General features: G+C 41.3%; 1 protein-coding gene across 2 annotated transcripts in view; it reads right to left on the bottom strand.

Moving 5' to 3' along the window:
* The window catches only part of LOC309557588 (catenin alpha-2), a 963,358-nt gene extending 945,538 nt beyond the window's left edge, over positions 1–17,820 (bottom strand). For both annotated transcript variants that reach the window (XM_082260379.1, XM_082260380.1), the window contains exon 1: positions 17,744–17,820. In XM_082260379.1, the coding sequence (XP_082116505.1) occupies positions 17,744–17,776 (33 nt within the window). In that variant the 5' untranslated portion in view covers positions 17,777–17,820. The remainder of the gene's footprint in view (positions 1–17,743) is intronic.
* Between the last annotated feature and the right edge of the window lie 506 nt (positions 17,821–18,326).

Below are 18,326 nucleotides of genomic sequence, written 5' to 3'. Positions count from 1 at the left end.
ACGAGCCATTGGGAGTAAGGATGGATGTGTGAGCTGTCCCTCAGTGACTGTCTGCAGGTAATCAGAGGAGGCCCAAGAAGTCATCATACAGCAAGCCCTATGGGGACAGTGCTACATTTTGGGGCGTCGTCCGGGATTTCCTCTGAGTTACAGCAGGCCAGATTTTTGCCCAAGTAAGGCTATGTCTTCTCATGAAAAGTGCTGAAGTGTTGATGGACGGAGTATGTGCTGTATTGTAGGAGAAAGTAAGGTCTGCTTTACAGTAATCAATGCTAGTGTGTTTTTAAGTCATGGTCACAGCAGTAGTTGCTAACGGCAATGACTGGACATTTACCCAAGAAATGCCATGTTTTCTCAAGTAAAGTGCTGGAGTGTCAGTGTAGAAAGGATGTGCTGTATTGTAGGTGAAAATCTTGTCTGCTTTACAGTAATCAGTGTAAGTGTGCTTTCAAGTTATGGTCAAGAAAGCAGTAAGCCGGGACGCGGGGATCGGCTCGTCAGGGGTTGTGTCGGTACATGTGCTGTGGAAGAAGATGTCAACCATGCAGTTGGTAACAGCAGGATGATTTCTATCAGCAGTGAGGGAGTTCAGTTGGCTTGTGAACAAGAAAGTGCAACCGGAACTCAAGTCAGGACAGAAGAGGCAGATGTATGTGTATCTGTGACAGGGAGCACAATCTGCATTGCAGTACCATCCGTGCAGGCTGAGCAGCGTTATGGCAGCAATGAAAGGGTTACTGCAACACGCGGGAGGGAGCGCGCCAAAGAGATTTGACTTGCAGGAGGAGCCACCGCCGGAAAGTCAGCTAGTCTGGGGATGTGGGCAGAGTCGCCGTTCATGGGCTGCCAATCCGATGAAGAGAGCTGAGACATCACTTCTGCCGTCAGGTGTAGCTGAGGAGCAGACACGTGTGTGGAGGAGCAAGATGGCGGATACCAGAGTGAGTCGGAGCTGGAAAGGACAGGGAGTGCCGAGAGTACCACTGGGGTCGAAACCAGTAGTACAGACCTGCTCAATCATCTGCCAAACCAGGTAGATATACATCTCAGAGGTGCAATGCACGCAAGTTGTAAGGGCCAAGGTGCATTGTTGCTGGTTACAGAAACCAACAGTCAAGCTCTTAAAGAGGCAGAGGGGTGTCAATGGTTCCAGAAGTTAAAGTATTCCAGTTTGTCCAGTGAAGGGGAGGCTGGGGCTATTGATGTGGGGGTCACCCAGTTTCGAGTACCATTATGGATCCCTGGAAGAAGGAATCGATGACTGGGGATCAGAAGTGGAGGCTGAGTGGGACTGGGAAACTGAAGCAAGAAGAAATTCTGCAAGTTCCAGTTCACTTAGTGAGGAGACAGAGGCAGCAGTCATTTAGATGAAGTGTACAAGGAACCTGGGGTTCTATGAGGCCTATGCCACTAGGGTCCCAGACCTATCCCCACCTTACACCTATGCCTGGGCTCAGGCACAGTATGATGCCTACTCCAAGGTGATTGCCAAAGTGGAGACCCCTTACACCCCACCTGGGGTAAGAGACAGGCAGAAACTTCCCAGGTTCTCACGGTTTTAACACCTTGTCCAAAGGAAGGTGGATATGGAGTATTGATACAATTATCCATATGCTCCCCGGGAAATAATGGAAGAAATTGAGAGCAAGAGAGGGGCTTGGTGTGAAGAGGCTGTTTGGGACTTCCTATATGTCCCCAAGACACATTGGTACCAATCCATGCCTCAGTTGTGGGACACCTTGCTGTCTATTAAGGCAAACTGGAACCTGGGGTGGTCCATATACGTTAGTTAGGGCTAGGAGCCCTCTCCCTAAATCCTCTTCCCTTCAATCCTTGCAAAAGCAAATGGGGATCAGCGAAACTGCTATAGTTTCCTCACCTGGGAGAAAGAACTTCTGCCACAGCTAGAGGACACTTTGTGAAGATCTTCTGGGCCATTACTGTTGGCAAAAGAAGTATTGAGGAAGGACACTTTGCAAAGATACTTTATTTAAAGGACACTTTGCGAAGATTCCTTTGGGCCAGTGGGCCAGAGTGAATTTGGAAGAAACATTGTGCGAGTTGCTACCTTGTGAGAGAAGGGTAGTGGCTCATTGCCGCTTTAGAGAGAGGGATTTTTTTTGTATTTTGTTTTGTTTTGGTCAGGAGACATCTATTACCATTTACCCAATATATTAAGAAAAAAAAGGTATAATTTGCTTGGATATACTTAGGCTCAGTTCACATATTGGCATCTGGGATCTGTCCACGATCCCGAAACATCTTGTTCCAGTTTTTGTACTTCTTTTGGGCGACATGCATCCTGAAATTCTGTTTGCGTGATTTTACTGCGATTTGTTGGGTGTCAATGGGCGCAAAATCACACCGCATTTGGGGTGCCATTGGAAGTGACAGGAATCACACGGTGTCCCTCGATTTGCCATGATTCGGGATCCGGGACGCCAATATGTGAACGGAGCCTTAGTAGTTGCGATGATATATACTGTTATACTAACACATGTCAAAGTTACAAAATTGGGTTCTGTCATTAAGATTCATTTTACTTTCAGGCAACAAAAAGGTTAAACTGTGGGTCTTTCTATTGTGTTGATTTTATGTTTAATTGCCAGAAACACACCAGTTCTGTTGAAGTTCACTGAATCCTAAAAAGGTAACATTGGCAAAATTATTATTAGGGTCAATAAAGTGACCTAGGCATCAGATAAACCAATCAGCCATAACATTAAGATTGGTGGCAGGTGAAGTGAAAAACATTGATTATCTCATTACAAGTCAGTGGGATATTTTAAGTAGCAAGTAAACATATTGTTTATGAAGCTGATGTGTTGAAAGCAGAAAAAATGGGCATCGTAGCAGGGTACCCACGTTAACCCATGTCCACAGCCAAAAGTGCCTACATTAAGCAAGTGAGCATCAGAACTGGCAATGGAGTAATGGAAGAAGGTGGCCTGGTCTGATGAATCATGTTTTCTTATACATCATGTGGATGCCCGGGTGTGCAAGCGTCACTTACCTGAGGAAGAGATGGCACCAGGATGCAGTACGGGAAGCAGGCAAACCAAAAGAGGCAATCTGATGCTTTGGCCAATATTCTGACACGTACCACCTAAATAAACATTGTTGCTGATCAAGTATACCCCTTCATGAAAACAGTATACTTTGATGGCAGTGGCCTCTTTCAGCAGAATAATGCACCGTGTCACACTGCAAAAATGGTTTTAGTCCATAGGGTTCAATATTGAGTTGGCCCACGCTTTGTAGCTATATTAGCTTCAACTCTTCTGGGAAGGCCACAAGGTTTAGGAGTGTGTCTATGGGAATGTTTGACCATTCTTCCAGAAGTGCATTTAGGAGGTCAGACACTGATGTAGACGAGAAGGCCTGGCTTGCAGTCTCCGCTCAAATTCACCCAAAAGGGTTGAGGTCAGGGCTCTGTGCAGGCCAGTCAAGTTCCTCCACCCCAAACTAGCTCATCCATGTCTTTATGGACCTTGCTTTGTGCACTAGTCAAAATCATTTGGTGAAGGGGGGATTATGGTGTGGGGTTGTTTTTCAGGGTTTAGGCTTGGTCCCTTGGTTCCAGTGAACGGTTATCTTAAGGCGTCAGCATACCAAGACATTTTGGACAATTTCATGCTCCCAACTTTGTGGGAACAGTTTGGGGATGGCCCCTTACTGTTCCAACATGATTGCACACCAGTGCACAAACAAGGTCCATAAAGACATGGATGAGCAAGTTTGGGGTTGAGGAACTTTGTCACAAACCCTCTGGGGTTTATTCATTTATGGTTCATGTTGGTGTATTTGAATACACACCTTGTTTTAATGGTTGTCACTGTACTGATTGATTTAAATTATATATGACATTTGGCACCTTATTAATTTAGCGCACCAGACCAATTTTTCCAAGGAACTTGGCTAGCCTGCACAGAGTCCTAATCTCAACCTCACAGAACACCTTTGGGAAGAATTTAAGCAGAGACTGCGAGTCAGGCCTTATTGCCTAACATCAGTGCATGACCTCGCAAATGCGCTTCGGGAAGAATGGCCAAACATTCCCATAGACACACTCCTAAACCTTGTGGACAGCCTTTCCAGAAGAGTTGAAGCTAATATAGCTACAAAACATGGGCCAACTCAATATTGAACCCTATGGACTAAGACCGGGATGCCATGAAAGTTCATGTGCGTGTAAAGGTAGGTGTCCCAATACTTTTGGTAATATAGTGTAGATGCTGACCCTGGATAATGCCTGAATGGTTTTATCCTTCGAGAAATAAAAGCAGATGAAGCCATTGTCGAGGGGAACTGTGATCTCTGAGAGAGGTAATAAATACCTGTAAATATTACACAGACATATTACACAGGATGTATGCAATGACCATGAAAAATTACACCGATCAGCCATAATATTATGGTGATCACCTAATATAAGGAGTTCCTTTTTTTTGCATTGTGAGGTGGGGCCTCCATGGATGGGACTTGTTTTTCCAGTACATTTCACAGATGCTCTATGGTGTGGAGAAGTCAACACTTCAAACCATTTTTGCAGTGTGACATGGTGCATTATTCTGCTAAAGGGGCCACTGCCATCAAAGTAAACTGTTTCCATGAAGGAATGGCCAAACATTCCCATAGACACATTCCTAAACCTTGTGGACTGCCTTTCCAGAAGAGTTGAAGCTAATATAGCTGAAAAGTGTGGGCCAACTCAATATTGAACCCTATGGACTAAGACTGGGATGCCATTAACATTCATGTGCGTGTGAAGGTAGTCGTCCCAGTACTTTTGGTAATATAGTGTATTTCCTGGGCCAAAATGCTTTTTTTTTTTCTTTTCTTTTTTTTTTTACTTGGAGATCTTGCAGGTAGCAAACTTTCTGCCCCTCGATGTCTACCCTAATTTCTCTACTGCATCTATAGAAAGAGCCAGGGTTGTCACCCAGGCTAGACTTCAAGCATGTTTGCCTTTGTTCACCTCCATTAAATGGTAAGACAATCCCATGAGAAGTAGATTAGCTTACTGGGGGTGTTCTGTACATGTATAATTTAGAAGTCACTCTCACTGTCACTTGCCACAATTGCAAGGAAGCAACATTTTTGTCAGTTTTAGCAAATCCTAGCTAGATGTAGACTGAAATGGAAAATTAAATTAAACATTAAATCACAAAACAGCTCATATCAATTTTTAAACAAAATTAGTTTTCCTTTAATTCACCAAGGTTTTAAGGCACTAAAATATTTACATATTCTGCAAAATTCCCTTATAGTAGTAATTTATATTTTCACTGTATTTTTCCATGGAACCATCACTGCAGAACTTTCGAAGCCTGACACCAAATCTCAAGGGATGGCATGCCTGTGTGATATGCTCCAGATAACATTGTGGAGGATGGTGAAACATCCAGAGATAAAGTTAACCATTTGAAAATAAGGATCATATTCTTCTGAATTATTTCATTTACTTTTGGAGTTCTGCAGTTTCTGTTGGCGCAGTAGTGAAGAGATTGGAAAGTTCAGCGATGTCAGCCCTCGGAATATGTTCAGCAGCCTCTGAAGTCAGAGACAAATTAATACCCTGCTGTGCGGAACATTTCTTTGGTCCTGCCGCAAATACATTACTGAATAATTCTCAAAACCTGCCCGCCGCCAGATGAATTGGTCACATTTTGCACTGAAACATTATAGGCTTTTTTTTTTGTCTTGATGAATGCTGTAATTTTTCCAAGTGGAAGACTGTCACTGAAGCTCCAGAAACATGTTTGCCATTATTTCTCATATATTTTGCTATAATCCAGCATTATGTTCAAGGGTCTAACTACAAATTATCAGGCCCTGTAACAAAATCAATGAAGCACGTCGGCTTTTTGACTTCCTAAGTAATTTTGCAATTTAAAAAAATGTCATTTTGAAAAATAAAAAAAAGAGACGAGTCTAGAACATGCACTATAGACATTGTGTTGTTTATAGCTCCTTGCTTATTCACCTTATTAATGCAGCCAGATCACTAATCCCACAACTCTGGAAATCCAGCTCCGTTCCCACTATTTCTGATTGGCTGAGGAAGGTTCTGGAAATTTTTGAAATGGAAAAGGTGAGTGCTACAGCAAGAGAAAAAATCCCTAATTTTCATTCTGTTTGGGCTGCGTGGACTACTTTCCAGAACACCCCACATTATGAATCCCCGGATCACCCTGAGTCGGCTGACTACCCTCTACATCCCCCCTGCTCTTTCCATCTTCCCTACTTTTCCATTTCTTACCCTTTCTTTACTCTGTTCGGCTACTAGTACTAGATTACAACCTTAATTCATCTCTAGTCGCTCCTGCGACATATTACGAGCTAATAGGAGTGTGTTTGAAATAGTTAATTCTCATTAAATTGTACCGACATCCCTTAGAGTCAAATTGTAAGTGATGGGGAAGAACCCCAAGAGGAGGAGAGGCAAGCCCAGGTGACGGGGCCTGTCCTCCTAAAGGTATAGAAGGAAGAAACCTTCCTAGAAAAAATAGACCAGAACAGAACGAAATGGAACATATGAGGGCTATAGGGATTTTTAAATGGTACTTAGTTCTAACCAATAGAGTAATACATAAATAAAGAGAATATGTTAAAATTTGTAGAATTTATTAATTCAAAGATTAAAATACCATACAAAAAGGACACAAAAAGATTCTATACCTTTAGGAGGACAGGCCCCGTCACCTTGGCTTGCCTCTCCTCCTCTTGGGGTTCTTCCCCATCACTTACAATATTACGAGCTAAATTCAAAACCTGATTTTCGTAGTTTACTCAGTACACTTGGGTATATGACTTGTGTCTTAGTCCCGTCTGAGTCAAGTATCGGCTGGACTACATGATAACTTTATCCGCAACTGACTATTACCGCATTATGTTTATGACCTCGTTCATATAGTATTTTGATGTACTTGTTGTTGCACTACTGTGCCTTTTCCATTGTTTGATTTTCTACGTCACTTGATGCTCTCACCTTCTGCATTCTTTTGCTTGTTCAAGTTGTTAGTTGTTACTGTTCCAACACTATATGACATGTATGTACCTGCGCTACAGACTTACTTACTTCTATTGTTGTAATGTACGTCATGTTCTCAATAAACGTGATTGTTAAAAGAAAAAAGACATTGTGTTGTTTATAAGTCTTGAATCTCTAATGAGGGGAACCTGGTACTATGGCTTCTTCAATGCACCTTTGGACTGTTGCAAGTAAAGCCTACATTACCACCTTAAAATAAGCCTACACTGAAAAATTATGGGGGTTATCATTCCTAACCTTCTTCTACAAATGCCAATTGAACAGCTGAATTACAGTTGAACAGTTGAATTAACCCACTAGCCTTATAGAAGGTCCAAACTATAACTGGATGGTAGAAAAAAGTGTAGCGCTAATCTATAATTTAAAGTAAGTTCATGTCCATATCCCAGGGGAAAAATAAAGGGTGCTCTTCTTCTTGATGAAAAAAAGGCCTCTTTAGGTGCTTCCACCAAGACCCAATCACACTGCCTCTTACTGGATAGTATTGACCCTCATTACAAAGGTCTATGCAGGCATCTGGTTCTATCTAAGGATATGCAGCCATAAATTCCTCTCTGTGTTTATCCCCAGTATTCAGATAGCTTGGTCTCGAAAATCCAGTCATATCATGTGGAGATAAGCAGGATACCTCTCATAGTGTATATATCATCCAAAAATATTTTATTATAAAACATTAGTAACTTACATTTAGGTAAAAACTTGTCAGCATGTCCGATTCCTTGATGACTTCTAAAGCCCATGACTCATAAACAGGGCTTTTTTTCAGCGGGAACGCGGGGGAACGCAGTTCCGGCACCTCCAGGACTGACTGTATGTAATGGCAAAGGATGCTGGGTGTGCCACAGGGTCTATTGATGCTTGCTGCTGGGGGATCTATTCTAACTGGAGGGGATATATTTTTGCAGGGGGGATCTGTTGTTGCTGAGGAGTTCTATTGTTGCTGGTGGGGATCTATTGTTGCTGGTGTGGGTCTTATGTTGCTGGGGGGGGGGGTCAGTTGTTGCTGGGAGAGATCTACTGTTGAGGGAGGGGCCTATTTATTCTGGCTGTAGGGAAATCTGTTGTTGCTGCTGGGAGTTTATTGTTGCTGAGGGGGAAACTTTGCAGGTGGTCCATTGTTGTTAGAGGTATATATATATATTGTTGCTGGCTGCAGGGGATCTATTTTACTGCTTTTCTTGTTATCATTCCCAGGTGCTATACAAATTACTTAACACCACAAAATTATACTTCGTTCTGTATTGTCTAAAAGGGAAGTATTGGGAGGTGGGTAAGGGATGGAACCAAGGAACGGTGCTCGGAGGTGGGCAGGGGGCAGAGAAAAGGGGTACCTCTGAAAGCGAGAGAGTTCCTGCACCTATTCTCTGAGAAAAAAAGCCCTGCTCATAAACAATAACTGTTTTTGTTCTGTTTTTTATAAAATATTGTTTTCACCTTTTTGAGTACTGCTGGTTTCCTTCAACCTTCCTTCCTCCCTGTCTACATGCACTGGGCACATTGTTTTTCTCTGGACAGGCCTCCTTCTAGTGATTAGGCAAGAGCTTGGGAACGGCTTGAGTTTAGTTAAATCCATATTTGGCTGAACCCAAAAGGTAGCTGTAAGTGCTAAGCCAAATACCTGGGGCCGAGGCATTCCCTGCAGCTGTATATACGCAAAGGAACAGAGATGGCAGGTATTATTTCAATTAAAGGTTCCAATTTAAAATTACTGAAAACGAAAATGTTGAAATTGCATTAACATGCTAAAAGCCGGCTCTGGGCAACCCCCCCCCCCTTGTGACTCCTGCTGGCAGTACTTTATGCTTTATTTGGTTTAACCACTTGCCGACTGTCGCACGACTATTTACGTCGGCAGTCAGCCCCTCACAGGCAGAGTAACGTAGGGCTACGTCGCTAGCCTGTAAGGGTTTTGGGAGCGAGCGAGCACGCGGCGCCGGAGGCGCGCTCCCGCTCCCGCTTGGTCACGGACCCCCCCGCACGTGTGCCCGGCGGACTCGCCTCCGGGTCGCCCCAAAGAAGCTCCGGACCCTTTTTTCTAAGTCGGAGCGACTTGTGTCGCTCCTATTAGAACGGGTCCGCAGCTTCCCTATGGAAGGCGACCTCACAGGTCACCTTAGTGTGAACGGGGACTTAGAGAAAGAAGATCTGGTGCTAAATAGATTCAATCTTCAGGTATTTAAACTGTATTGTCTCAAATGAAAAGATACCTATAAATTAATTCTGGCATTTTCTGCTGCATCCCCAATTATAACTCTTATTAGGTTTAGCAGATGAATATAAGGATATATGTTGAGGAAAATATATGATATATGATGAAGGTTAATGAATGGTGATGGGTAAGGGATGATGGTGATGATGCTGAACTTATGGTGAATGATGATGATAATAAACAAGTGTAAGGGTGAATCATATCTTATGACCTAGAACTTCATACAAGACACAAATATTTTAAATGAAAATAAAATCCCCACAGGCCACATGATACATATGCACCGCTATCTCCGATTTATAGTAACTGCCCTGCTTTAAACCTGGAACATGTGGAGAGTTCTAATATAGAAAGCTATACGTGTATCAGCAAATGTTACATGAGAAATAGATGAAACTGGGCCCGATAATTAGGTGGTAAGGAAATAACTGCAGCTTGGCAAAGTAAATCATCTGTATTAAACCACTCTCCATTTCCCCTGAAGCATTTAAGTGTCCCATAAAGTCCAATGTCATCCCAATAAACATTTAGCAGAAATTCATTTTATCAGAGACAACAAAAATAAAGATACACAAAAATAAAAGATAGAAAAAAATACAGCTACAATTTTAGCTCGGCTATAAAACTAAAATTTATCAAGCAGCAGGGTGAATCCAATGTTATTTCAATGGACTTTTAGTCGTAGGATACTGTCAATGTTTTTTGGAGATTTTGTCAACTTTTATTGCCCTGAAGTCTGAAAGACTAAGGTGGCTTATCAGTAAAGGAAGGCAATCAAGCTTTTAATAGAATAACTACCGAAAAAATTGCCTTTAAACTCTTTTTTTGTTCTGTCCTTATCAGTGTCCCCCATTTAATAACTGCAGTTTTTTTTCTGATCTTGCAGCTGTTCTTTGTGCCCAAAGTTTGGTTGTATGCCTAAGCATCACTCTATCACTCCTATTCCTAGTTCTAAGGCTATCATAGATGTGTAGATGTCTGTCCTCTGTAGCTCTGGGACCCACAGATGTTTCTTGTGCAGTTTGTTTGACAGACTAATGGCCCGTACACACGATCCGAAAATCGGCCGAAAAATAACGCTTGTGAAAAGATTGGACGATAATCTGATCGTTAGTACACAGCTTACGAGAGGCGATCACGACAGTTCGCCCGATATTATCCGGTCGTGCAAGCATAAAAATTTTGATCGTATTATAACACATCGTACGATAATCGTATTATCAGTATGTTGTTCGTCCGAAAAAAAATGGTGAGCAGTAGACAGCGCATGAGCAGTAGACATCATTTCCCATCACACGCTACAGCGTGGTTACGCATACCGGAAGCTTTTGAATAATCATCCGAGAAAATTTATATCGTAAGTAACCTCTCCCATTTGCGAATATAATTGAGAGTTCCTAGCAACCAAACAAAAACGGACGGAACGTCGTCCGATTTTCGGATTGTGTGTACTGGGCATTAGGCAGTGATGGCGAACCTTGGAACCCCAGACACTTTGGAACTACATTTACCTTGATGCTCATACACTCTGGGGTGTAGTTGAGCATCATGGGAAATGTAGTCCCAAAACATCTGGGGTGCCAAGGTTTGCCATCACTGGACTAAGGCAGCCTACAAAAAGTTAACCTCTTACTTCCTTTTACTTATTGGGAGGTGGAAATGTATTGCTAGGCACTGGTATTCTCCAACAAAATATAAAATCCCTGTGATTATGGATGGAAAGACTGAAACACGAGTTATCAATTTCACCAATTGAACTTCTTTGACAAAAGAAAAACACTATTCTTTTTTGTGTAGTTACTGTCTGATTTTTTGTTTTGATTATGTATTTAGGGCATTTTAGTTATTTAATTTAATGTTTTTCACATTGTGTATTTTTCTCTTTTTATGTGTATATTTGATCATTTTGTTTGACTGTGTACTGTTACTTTAAATGTATTATTTTACTTGTTTTCATTGTCTGTTTTTACCTTTCTGTGAAAGGCATAGAAGCCTTCCAAAGGAATAGAAAAAAAAATAATAAAAAATAAGGCTATTGAAGGCAAATTTTTGCCACAGGACAAATCCAAGAGAGCTGAATGGAGGTTCCATAACCCTCAGGAGCCAAATAAAGTAAAGTAAAAAATGAACTAATGCTAAACCTAATCTCAGCCACATTCTAAGTATAATCTATCTAGTCCTGTAAAGAAAAAAATCGCTATATTTACCTCTTCTGCAGTCACTCTGGTTCAGTCACCAGCGGCGGCTGTTGTGTGCAGGAGACAACCGGCAACAGCTGTGAAATGTTTGGGAAGTTATATCATCCATAGACTTACTATGGGGCTTCCATTGTTGGCTGTCTCTCCAGCGAACGTCTACACACTGAAGCTGCTGCTGAAGGTAAGGTAAGTATAGCAATTTTTTTCTTGACAGGGCTAGATAGATTAGGCTTAGAACTTGGCAGAGAGCAGGTTTAGAATTAGTTGGGTTTTGACGAAACTTCCACTTTAAGACCCATTGTACACTTAACCACTTGCCGACCACCGCACGACTATTTACTGCGGCGGTCAGCCCCTCACAGGCGCGCTCCCGCTCCCGAGTGGTCACGGACCCCCCCGCGCGTGTGACCAGTGGACCCGATCGTCCGCCGGTCACTCGCGATCGTCGGTGGAGAGGGAGAAAGTCAGACGGCTAGTGTAAACAAGCCGCCTGTCATTCTCCCCGGTGTATGAGTGGTGATCATACGGTTCTACTTTGTAGAACCGTTGATTACCGTTCATACATCTCAAGCCACAGCCAATCACAGTTAGAATCACGCCCCTAGGGACACACATAGCCCCTCCCTCTCAAAAAAAGTTAACCCCTTCACTACCAGTGTCATTTTACAGTAACAGGGCATATTTATAGCACTGATTACTGCAGTAATGTCACTGGTAGCCCCAAAAGTGTCAAAAATGTCAGTCTGATCTGTCCTCCGCAATGTCGCAGTACCGCAAAAAAAATCGCAGATCGCCGCCATTACGCGTTAAAAAAAAAACAACAAAAATCTTTCCCTTTGTTAGTAAACGCGATAACTTTTGCGCAAACCAATCAAAATACGCTTTTTGCGATTTTTTTTACCAAACATATGTAGCATAAAACAAATTGGCCGAAAATGTTAAAAAATTTTGATTATTACATTTTTTTGGGGGGGAATTTCATATAAAAAAATGTGAAAAATATTGTTATTTTTGCAAAATTGACGCTCTTTTTTTGTTTATAGCGCATGATCAAAAAAATCGCACAGGTGATCAAATACCACCAAAAGAAAGCTCTGTTCGTGGGAAAAAAAGGACGTCAAATTCGTTTGGTTACAGCGTCGCACGACCACGCAATTGTCCGTTAAAGTCACGCAGTGCCAAATCGCAAAATAGGCCCTGGTCAAGAAGGGGGTAAAATCTTCCGGGGCTTAAGTGGTTAAAAACTATTAAACACCACCTTTGAAAAGAACCCCCCACTTTTATTTTTCATCCCCTCTTATCTGTTAGACAGAACTCACTTCAGTAATCTCAGGGCGAGCAGTGATCACTGTCTCTTGGTAGCACCTTTGGGGGAAGTGATTGCCAAAAGACAATGATGTCCACTTGAACGGAGATTACTGAAGTAGGGTCTCTCTAACAGGTAAGCGGAGATGAAAAGCAAAAGTGTGTGTGGATGGAGCTGGTTGTGGGACTGCAATAGTCCTTATTTGGCTCGTGAGGGTTATGGAACCTCCATTCTGTTCTTTAGGACTTTTCATGTAACAAAAAAGTGGCCCTCATTAGCCACATTATTTTATTTTAATATTTTTTTTCACAGGGAATTAATGAGGGTAAATTTCCTGCCACATGAAAAGACCAAGAGAGCTGAATGAAGGTTTCATAACCCTCAGGAACCAATTAAGGCCTATTGCACCCTTAAAAACCATCAAACACACCACCTTCCCTCCCCCTGCTTTTGTATTTCATCCCCTCTTACCTGTTAGATAAAACCCACTACAGCAATGTTTCTCAACTCTAGTCCCCAAGTACCCCCAACGGGTCATGTTTTCAGGCTTTCCATTATTTTTCCACAGGTGATTTTATCAGTTTCACTGCCCTAGTAATTACCACAACTGTTTCATCTGAGGGAAATACTGAAAAATATTGCACTATAGCAATCTAAGGCAAGCGGTGATCAATGTCCCTTGGTAGCACCTTTTGGGCGAAGGGGTAGTGATTACCAAGAGGCAGTGATTTCCACTAGAATGGAGGCTTCATAACCCTCAGGAGCCAATTAAGGCCCTTACACCCTTAAAAACCATTAAACACTCACCCTTGGTAGCAACCCTGAGGTGGAAGGAGAAGTGATTGCCAAGAGACAATGAGATTACTGGAGTAGGGTCTGTCTAACAGGTAAGGGGAAATAAAAAACAAAAGTGGGGAGGGGGGGGGGGGAGTCACTTTTAAAGGTGGTGTTTGATGGTTTTTAAGGGTGTAATGGGCCTTAATTGGCTCACGTTGATTATGGAACCATTCAGCTCCTTTGGAGACAAAATTAAGACCCGTTGCATTAAACACAACCTTAAAAAAGAAATTCACCCACTCCTGTAACCACCTCCCCCACACACACTTTTTTAAATCTCCTGTTAGACAGACCTCACTCCAGTTATCTCCATTCAAGAGGAAATCGTTGTCTCATGGCAATCACTTCCCATTCTACCCCAGAGGTGCTACCAAGGGTGAGCTTTTAATGGTTTTTAAAGGTGTAATGAGCCTAATTGGCTCCTGAGAGTTATGAAGCCTCCATTCAGCCTGATTCAGGACCATCTGGGGAGTCCTATTGTCAACCACAAGAACATCAGTCCAGCCCAGCCACTCACCATGGTAGGCTGACTGCGCTAAAATTATGAATTGCAACTTTTTTTTAAACCAAATTAATGTAACTATTTTTTTAATTGTGACAATCTGAGGCGCTACACAATACCAATTACAGTGTTTTTATTTTAATGTGCCAAATTGTAACTCATAAGTGAATAACATATAAAAATATATAAAACCTTGTTGTGAAACATAAATAGTTGAAATAACAAAAATTATAACAAATGTATTACAAATAATTTATATGTGATTGGGTATACTCTACACTCCGTGCTTGATTTGCTGGAATGATCCCATCTCATGCGTGCTCACAAGTGATAATCCTCCACCTTAGAATTAGGGGGCCACTCACCAGATGGATTCAGGCCACCAGGACCTACACAGCTTTGATATATTATAAATCACCAATTAGGTCTCTCGATTTTCAACCCAGTCATCTCTTTCCATAATACTCATAGTTTGGGTAAGTACATATAGCATGGCTTTAAGTTGTTATACCAGGCTCCAGATCCAAAGAATTACCAGAAAAAAACATATAGGCAAATAATTGTGCAATATCGTTTATTAAAATATCCAAGATTCAATAAAAACTATTAAGAATGCATTCACATGTTATTGTGCCTAATGCGGCACCCTTTCTTGAGCATTTTTTATGCAGCAGTTATCGCCGGTCTACCAAGACTCTGCGTGCGTTCCAACTGCACTCCACCAAGAACCAGAAATGACAAAACCAAAAGTATCACCGCTACAGATCTCAATCCATTTCACCATAATGGCGTCATCAGGAAGTCATGCAGCGGCCATTTTTTCTGTTATAATTATATCCCTTAGTCGTTTGTGATTGGTCCTTTGTTATAGCAATCTTATAATCATCTGATCGCTGTAAACAACCTGAAATGTAATGCTTATTACTATTGAATTAATACCTCCTGTCTTGGCACCTCCGGTTTTACAAAAATCTCATATATATATATATATATATATATATATATATATATATATATATATATAAAAAAAACAGTTTAATTAAAAGCAACTATACAAATATTTTGATTCCACAGTTTTAAAATTGGGCACAATAACATGTGAGTGCATTCTTAATAGTTTTTATTGAATCTGGGATATTTTAATAAATGATATTGCACAATTATTCACCTATATGTTTTTTTCTGGGAATCCTTTGGATCTGGAGCCTGTTTTAACAACTTAAAGCCATGGTATATACACTTACCCAAAATATGAGTATTATGGAATGAGATGACTGGCTTGAAAATCAAGAGACCTAATTGGTGATTTATAATGTATCAAAGCTGTGTAGGTACTGGTGGCCTGAATCCATCTGGTGAGTGGCCCCCTAATACTGAGGTGGAGGATTATCACTTATGAGCACACGTGAGACGGGACCATTACAGCACATCAAGCACGGGGTGTAGAGGATACCCAATCACATATACAGTAAAACCTTGGATTGCGAGCATAATTCGTTCTGGAAGCATGCTTGTAATCCAAAGCACTCTTATATCAAAGCGAATTTCCCCATAAGAAATAATGGAAACTCAGATGATTCGTTCCACGATCATTTATTCATAAGTCCTTAAGTTTAAAGTCCATATAAAAAGATTATAGCATTGCGATAGGTTATATAACCATAAAATGTCCATCCACAAATAGCAGCTTCCACAAGGGGATTAGAAGCAAAATCCAGCAGGAGCTACAGAGTATAAAAGAGAAGAGAGGTACCTCTAAGTGTAGCAATATGGTTCCATTTAATGAAGGTACAACATTTAGCAACTCACACATGGTTGATGAATAAAACAGGCACATCTAAGTTTGCAGGCATCCGGGGTAAAGCTGTCCACATAGACTATCTTCTGCACCACCGGCTGCCAGTCTGTAGTCCTGACCAGGAAGATCACCGGGCAGTAAATCGATCTGAAAGTGAGGGGCAGCATGGAAGGGATGACGTAGATGGCGGTGCGGAGAATGGTCTATGTGGACAGCTTTAGCCTGGATGCCTGCATCCTTAGATGTGCCTGTTCCAATAATCAACCATGTGAGTTGCTAAATGTTGTACCTGCATTAAATGCAACCATATTGCTACACTTAGAGGCGCCTCTCTTCTCTTTTATACTCAGCTGTGACTTGAGGCTACTTGTATATCAAGACATTGCTTGTATATCAAGTCAAAATGTATTTGAAAATTTTGCTTGTCTTGCAAAGCGCTCTTAAACCAAGTTACTCTCAAACCAAGGTTTTACTGTATATAAATTATTTGTAATACATTTGTTATAATTTTTGTTATTTCAACTATTTATGTTTCACAACAAGGTTTTATATATTTTTATAAGTTATTCACTTATTAGTTACAATTTGGCACCTTAAAACAACAACATTATAATTGGTATTGTGTAGCGCCTCAGATTGTCACAATGCAGATCATATATATCATCGGTCAAGCCACAATTATTATGTGGGTGGAAGCATGAGACAAGGCCAGAAGAAGTTAAACAGAGGCAGTTTCATGTGCCACAGTGGCACTTGGGATTGGGGATAGTTAGCCAGGTTGTATGGAGAGTAGGTGCTACTTGTGACCAAAGGAGGAGGGGGATCCCACTAATCACCAGATAATGGACTGTATAGCCGGTTGAGAGAGAAGAACAACAGATATAGAAGCAAAGAGAGAGTATGAAGAAGAGGGAAGAGGAGAAGGAAAAGGAGAAGGGGAAGAGGTAAGGAGGGGGAAAAAAAAAAAAAAAAGAAAAACCAAAGGGGGGGATTAAGGAGGTTGAGGGATAACGGAGAACGCCCGGTATGAGATATGTGCAGTTACAGGTGGGGGTGCGGGATAGCCGATTCAGCACCCCCGGTGGGGACCAGAGTGTTCTAAAGAAGACGCTGGAGCCCCATTACATTTTTATAGGTCTCTGTGTCTTTTAACGGGTCCAATCGAACCATTGGACAGTGAATTTGATCACGGGAGATGCTGATAAGTTCCTCCAGTTCCTCGATTCTGTTAAGTCTGCGGAACCATTCTCGAGTCGAAGGAATTATTGAAATTTTTTGGGGATTTCCCCAAAAAATTGATGGCAGCTGCCGGTTACATTACATAAATTACATATAGGAGGCGCCATTTTTCTAATGTAATTATTTTTTTATCGCAGGCTAGTGTGCTCTTGTACTTCTTCTAATGATTCAGTGCATGGTTACCCTTCTTTGTTATGGAGCTGTTTAATCAGATGCATCCTGAACTAAAGAAAAAAAACTTCCTATTTGTATAAAACTGCTGCAGACCTTTTTTTTCTCTGCCCTCTAAAGACATCACTTATATAGTATGTATGTTTTTTTTTTTTACTGCCCATCTTTTTATCTTTTTATTGTTGCTTGGTAAACAGCCAGAAGAAAAAAAAATCTTCCAATAAAATCTAACCTCACTGAGCAGGGCTAACATTATCCACCATGACATTTCGACTTTTTCCTTTTTTGTTTTCCATGAGTAATTTTCAGAAAGTCAATACTGCTGAAGGTGTAAATGATTTTTCTTTCACACGCTCTGTTACTATATACTGCTATACACTGTTTTACCAGAATTTGAAAAGACTGAATAGTACAGACTATGAAGCTCACCTGTCTCCGCAAGTCTCGTGTCTTCTTGGTCATCTTATCGATGGCAATGTTCAGCGGGTCACCTTTTTCTTTTCTTCCAGTCTAAAGGATACAAGGAAATGCTTTTAGCTTATAATAAATTCACCGAATTACCAAACTGCATATCAGTCAAACGAATTTCATGCTTTGGTTATGTTGAGGGACAATTCAAGTGAACAGGTCAAGACAGAAATATGGTACATCATGGCTGACATGTTTGTAAGGGTGCAAGTTTCAGGTCTTCCATGTTGATCATTGATTCATCACCTACTGAGCCACTGAACTGGAGTAAGAATGCAAACAATGACACCTAACACATGCTCTTGCCCTGCACACTTTTTCTGAGTCGATAACCCACTTGAAGTAAAGCCAGGGGTTGGTTTGATGGGACTGGGAAACAAATCAGCAAAGGCAGCTTTTTGTAATTTATTGGGGATGTGCTATAAGTGTGCACAGGTGTTTGTTTTTATGAGTCCCCCGTACGATAGGTTTATCACCTGTTAATCCTATCTCTTGTTTTTGCAATTTCTCTATCAAAGTGACAACCCTTCTGTCAAAATAAATA

The sequence above is a fragment of the Pelophylax lessonae genome, assembly GCF_965119305.1.
Source record: "Pelophylax lessonae genome assembly, chromosome: 1".
NCBI lineage: Eukaryota > Metazoa > Chordata > Amphibia > Anura > Ranidae > Pelophylax > Pelophylax lessonae.
The sequence above is the reverse complement of the archived record's forward strand: the minus strand, read 5'-3'. Positions and strand labels throughout refer to the sequence as shown.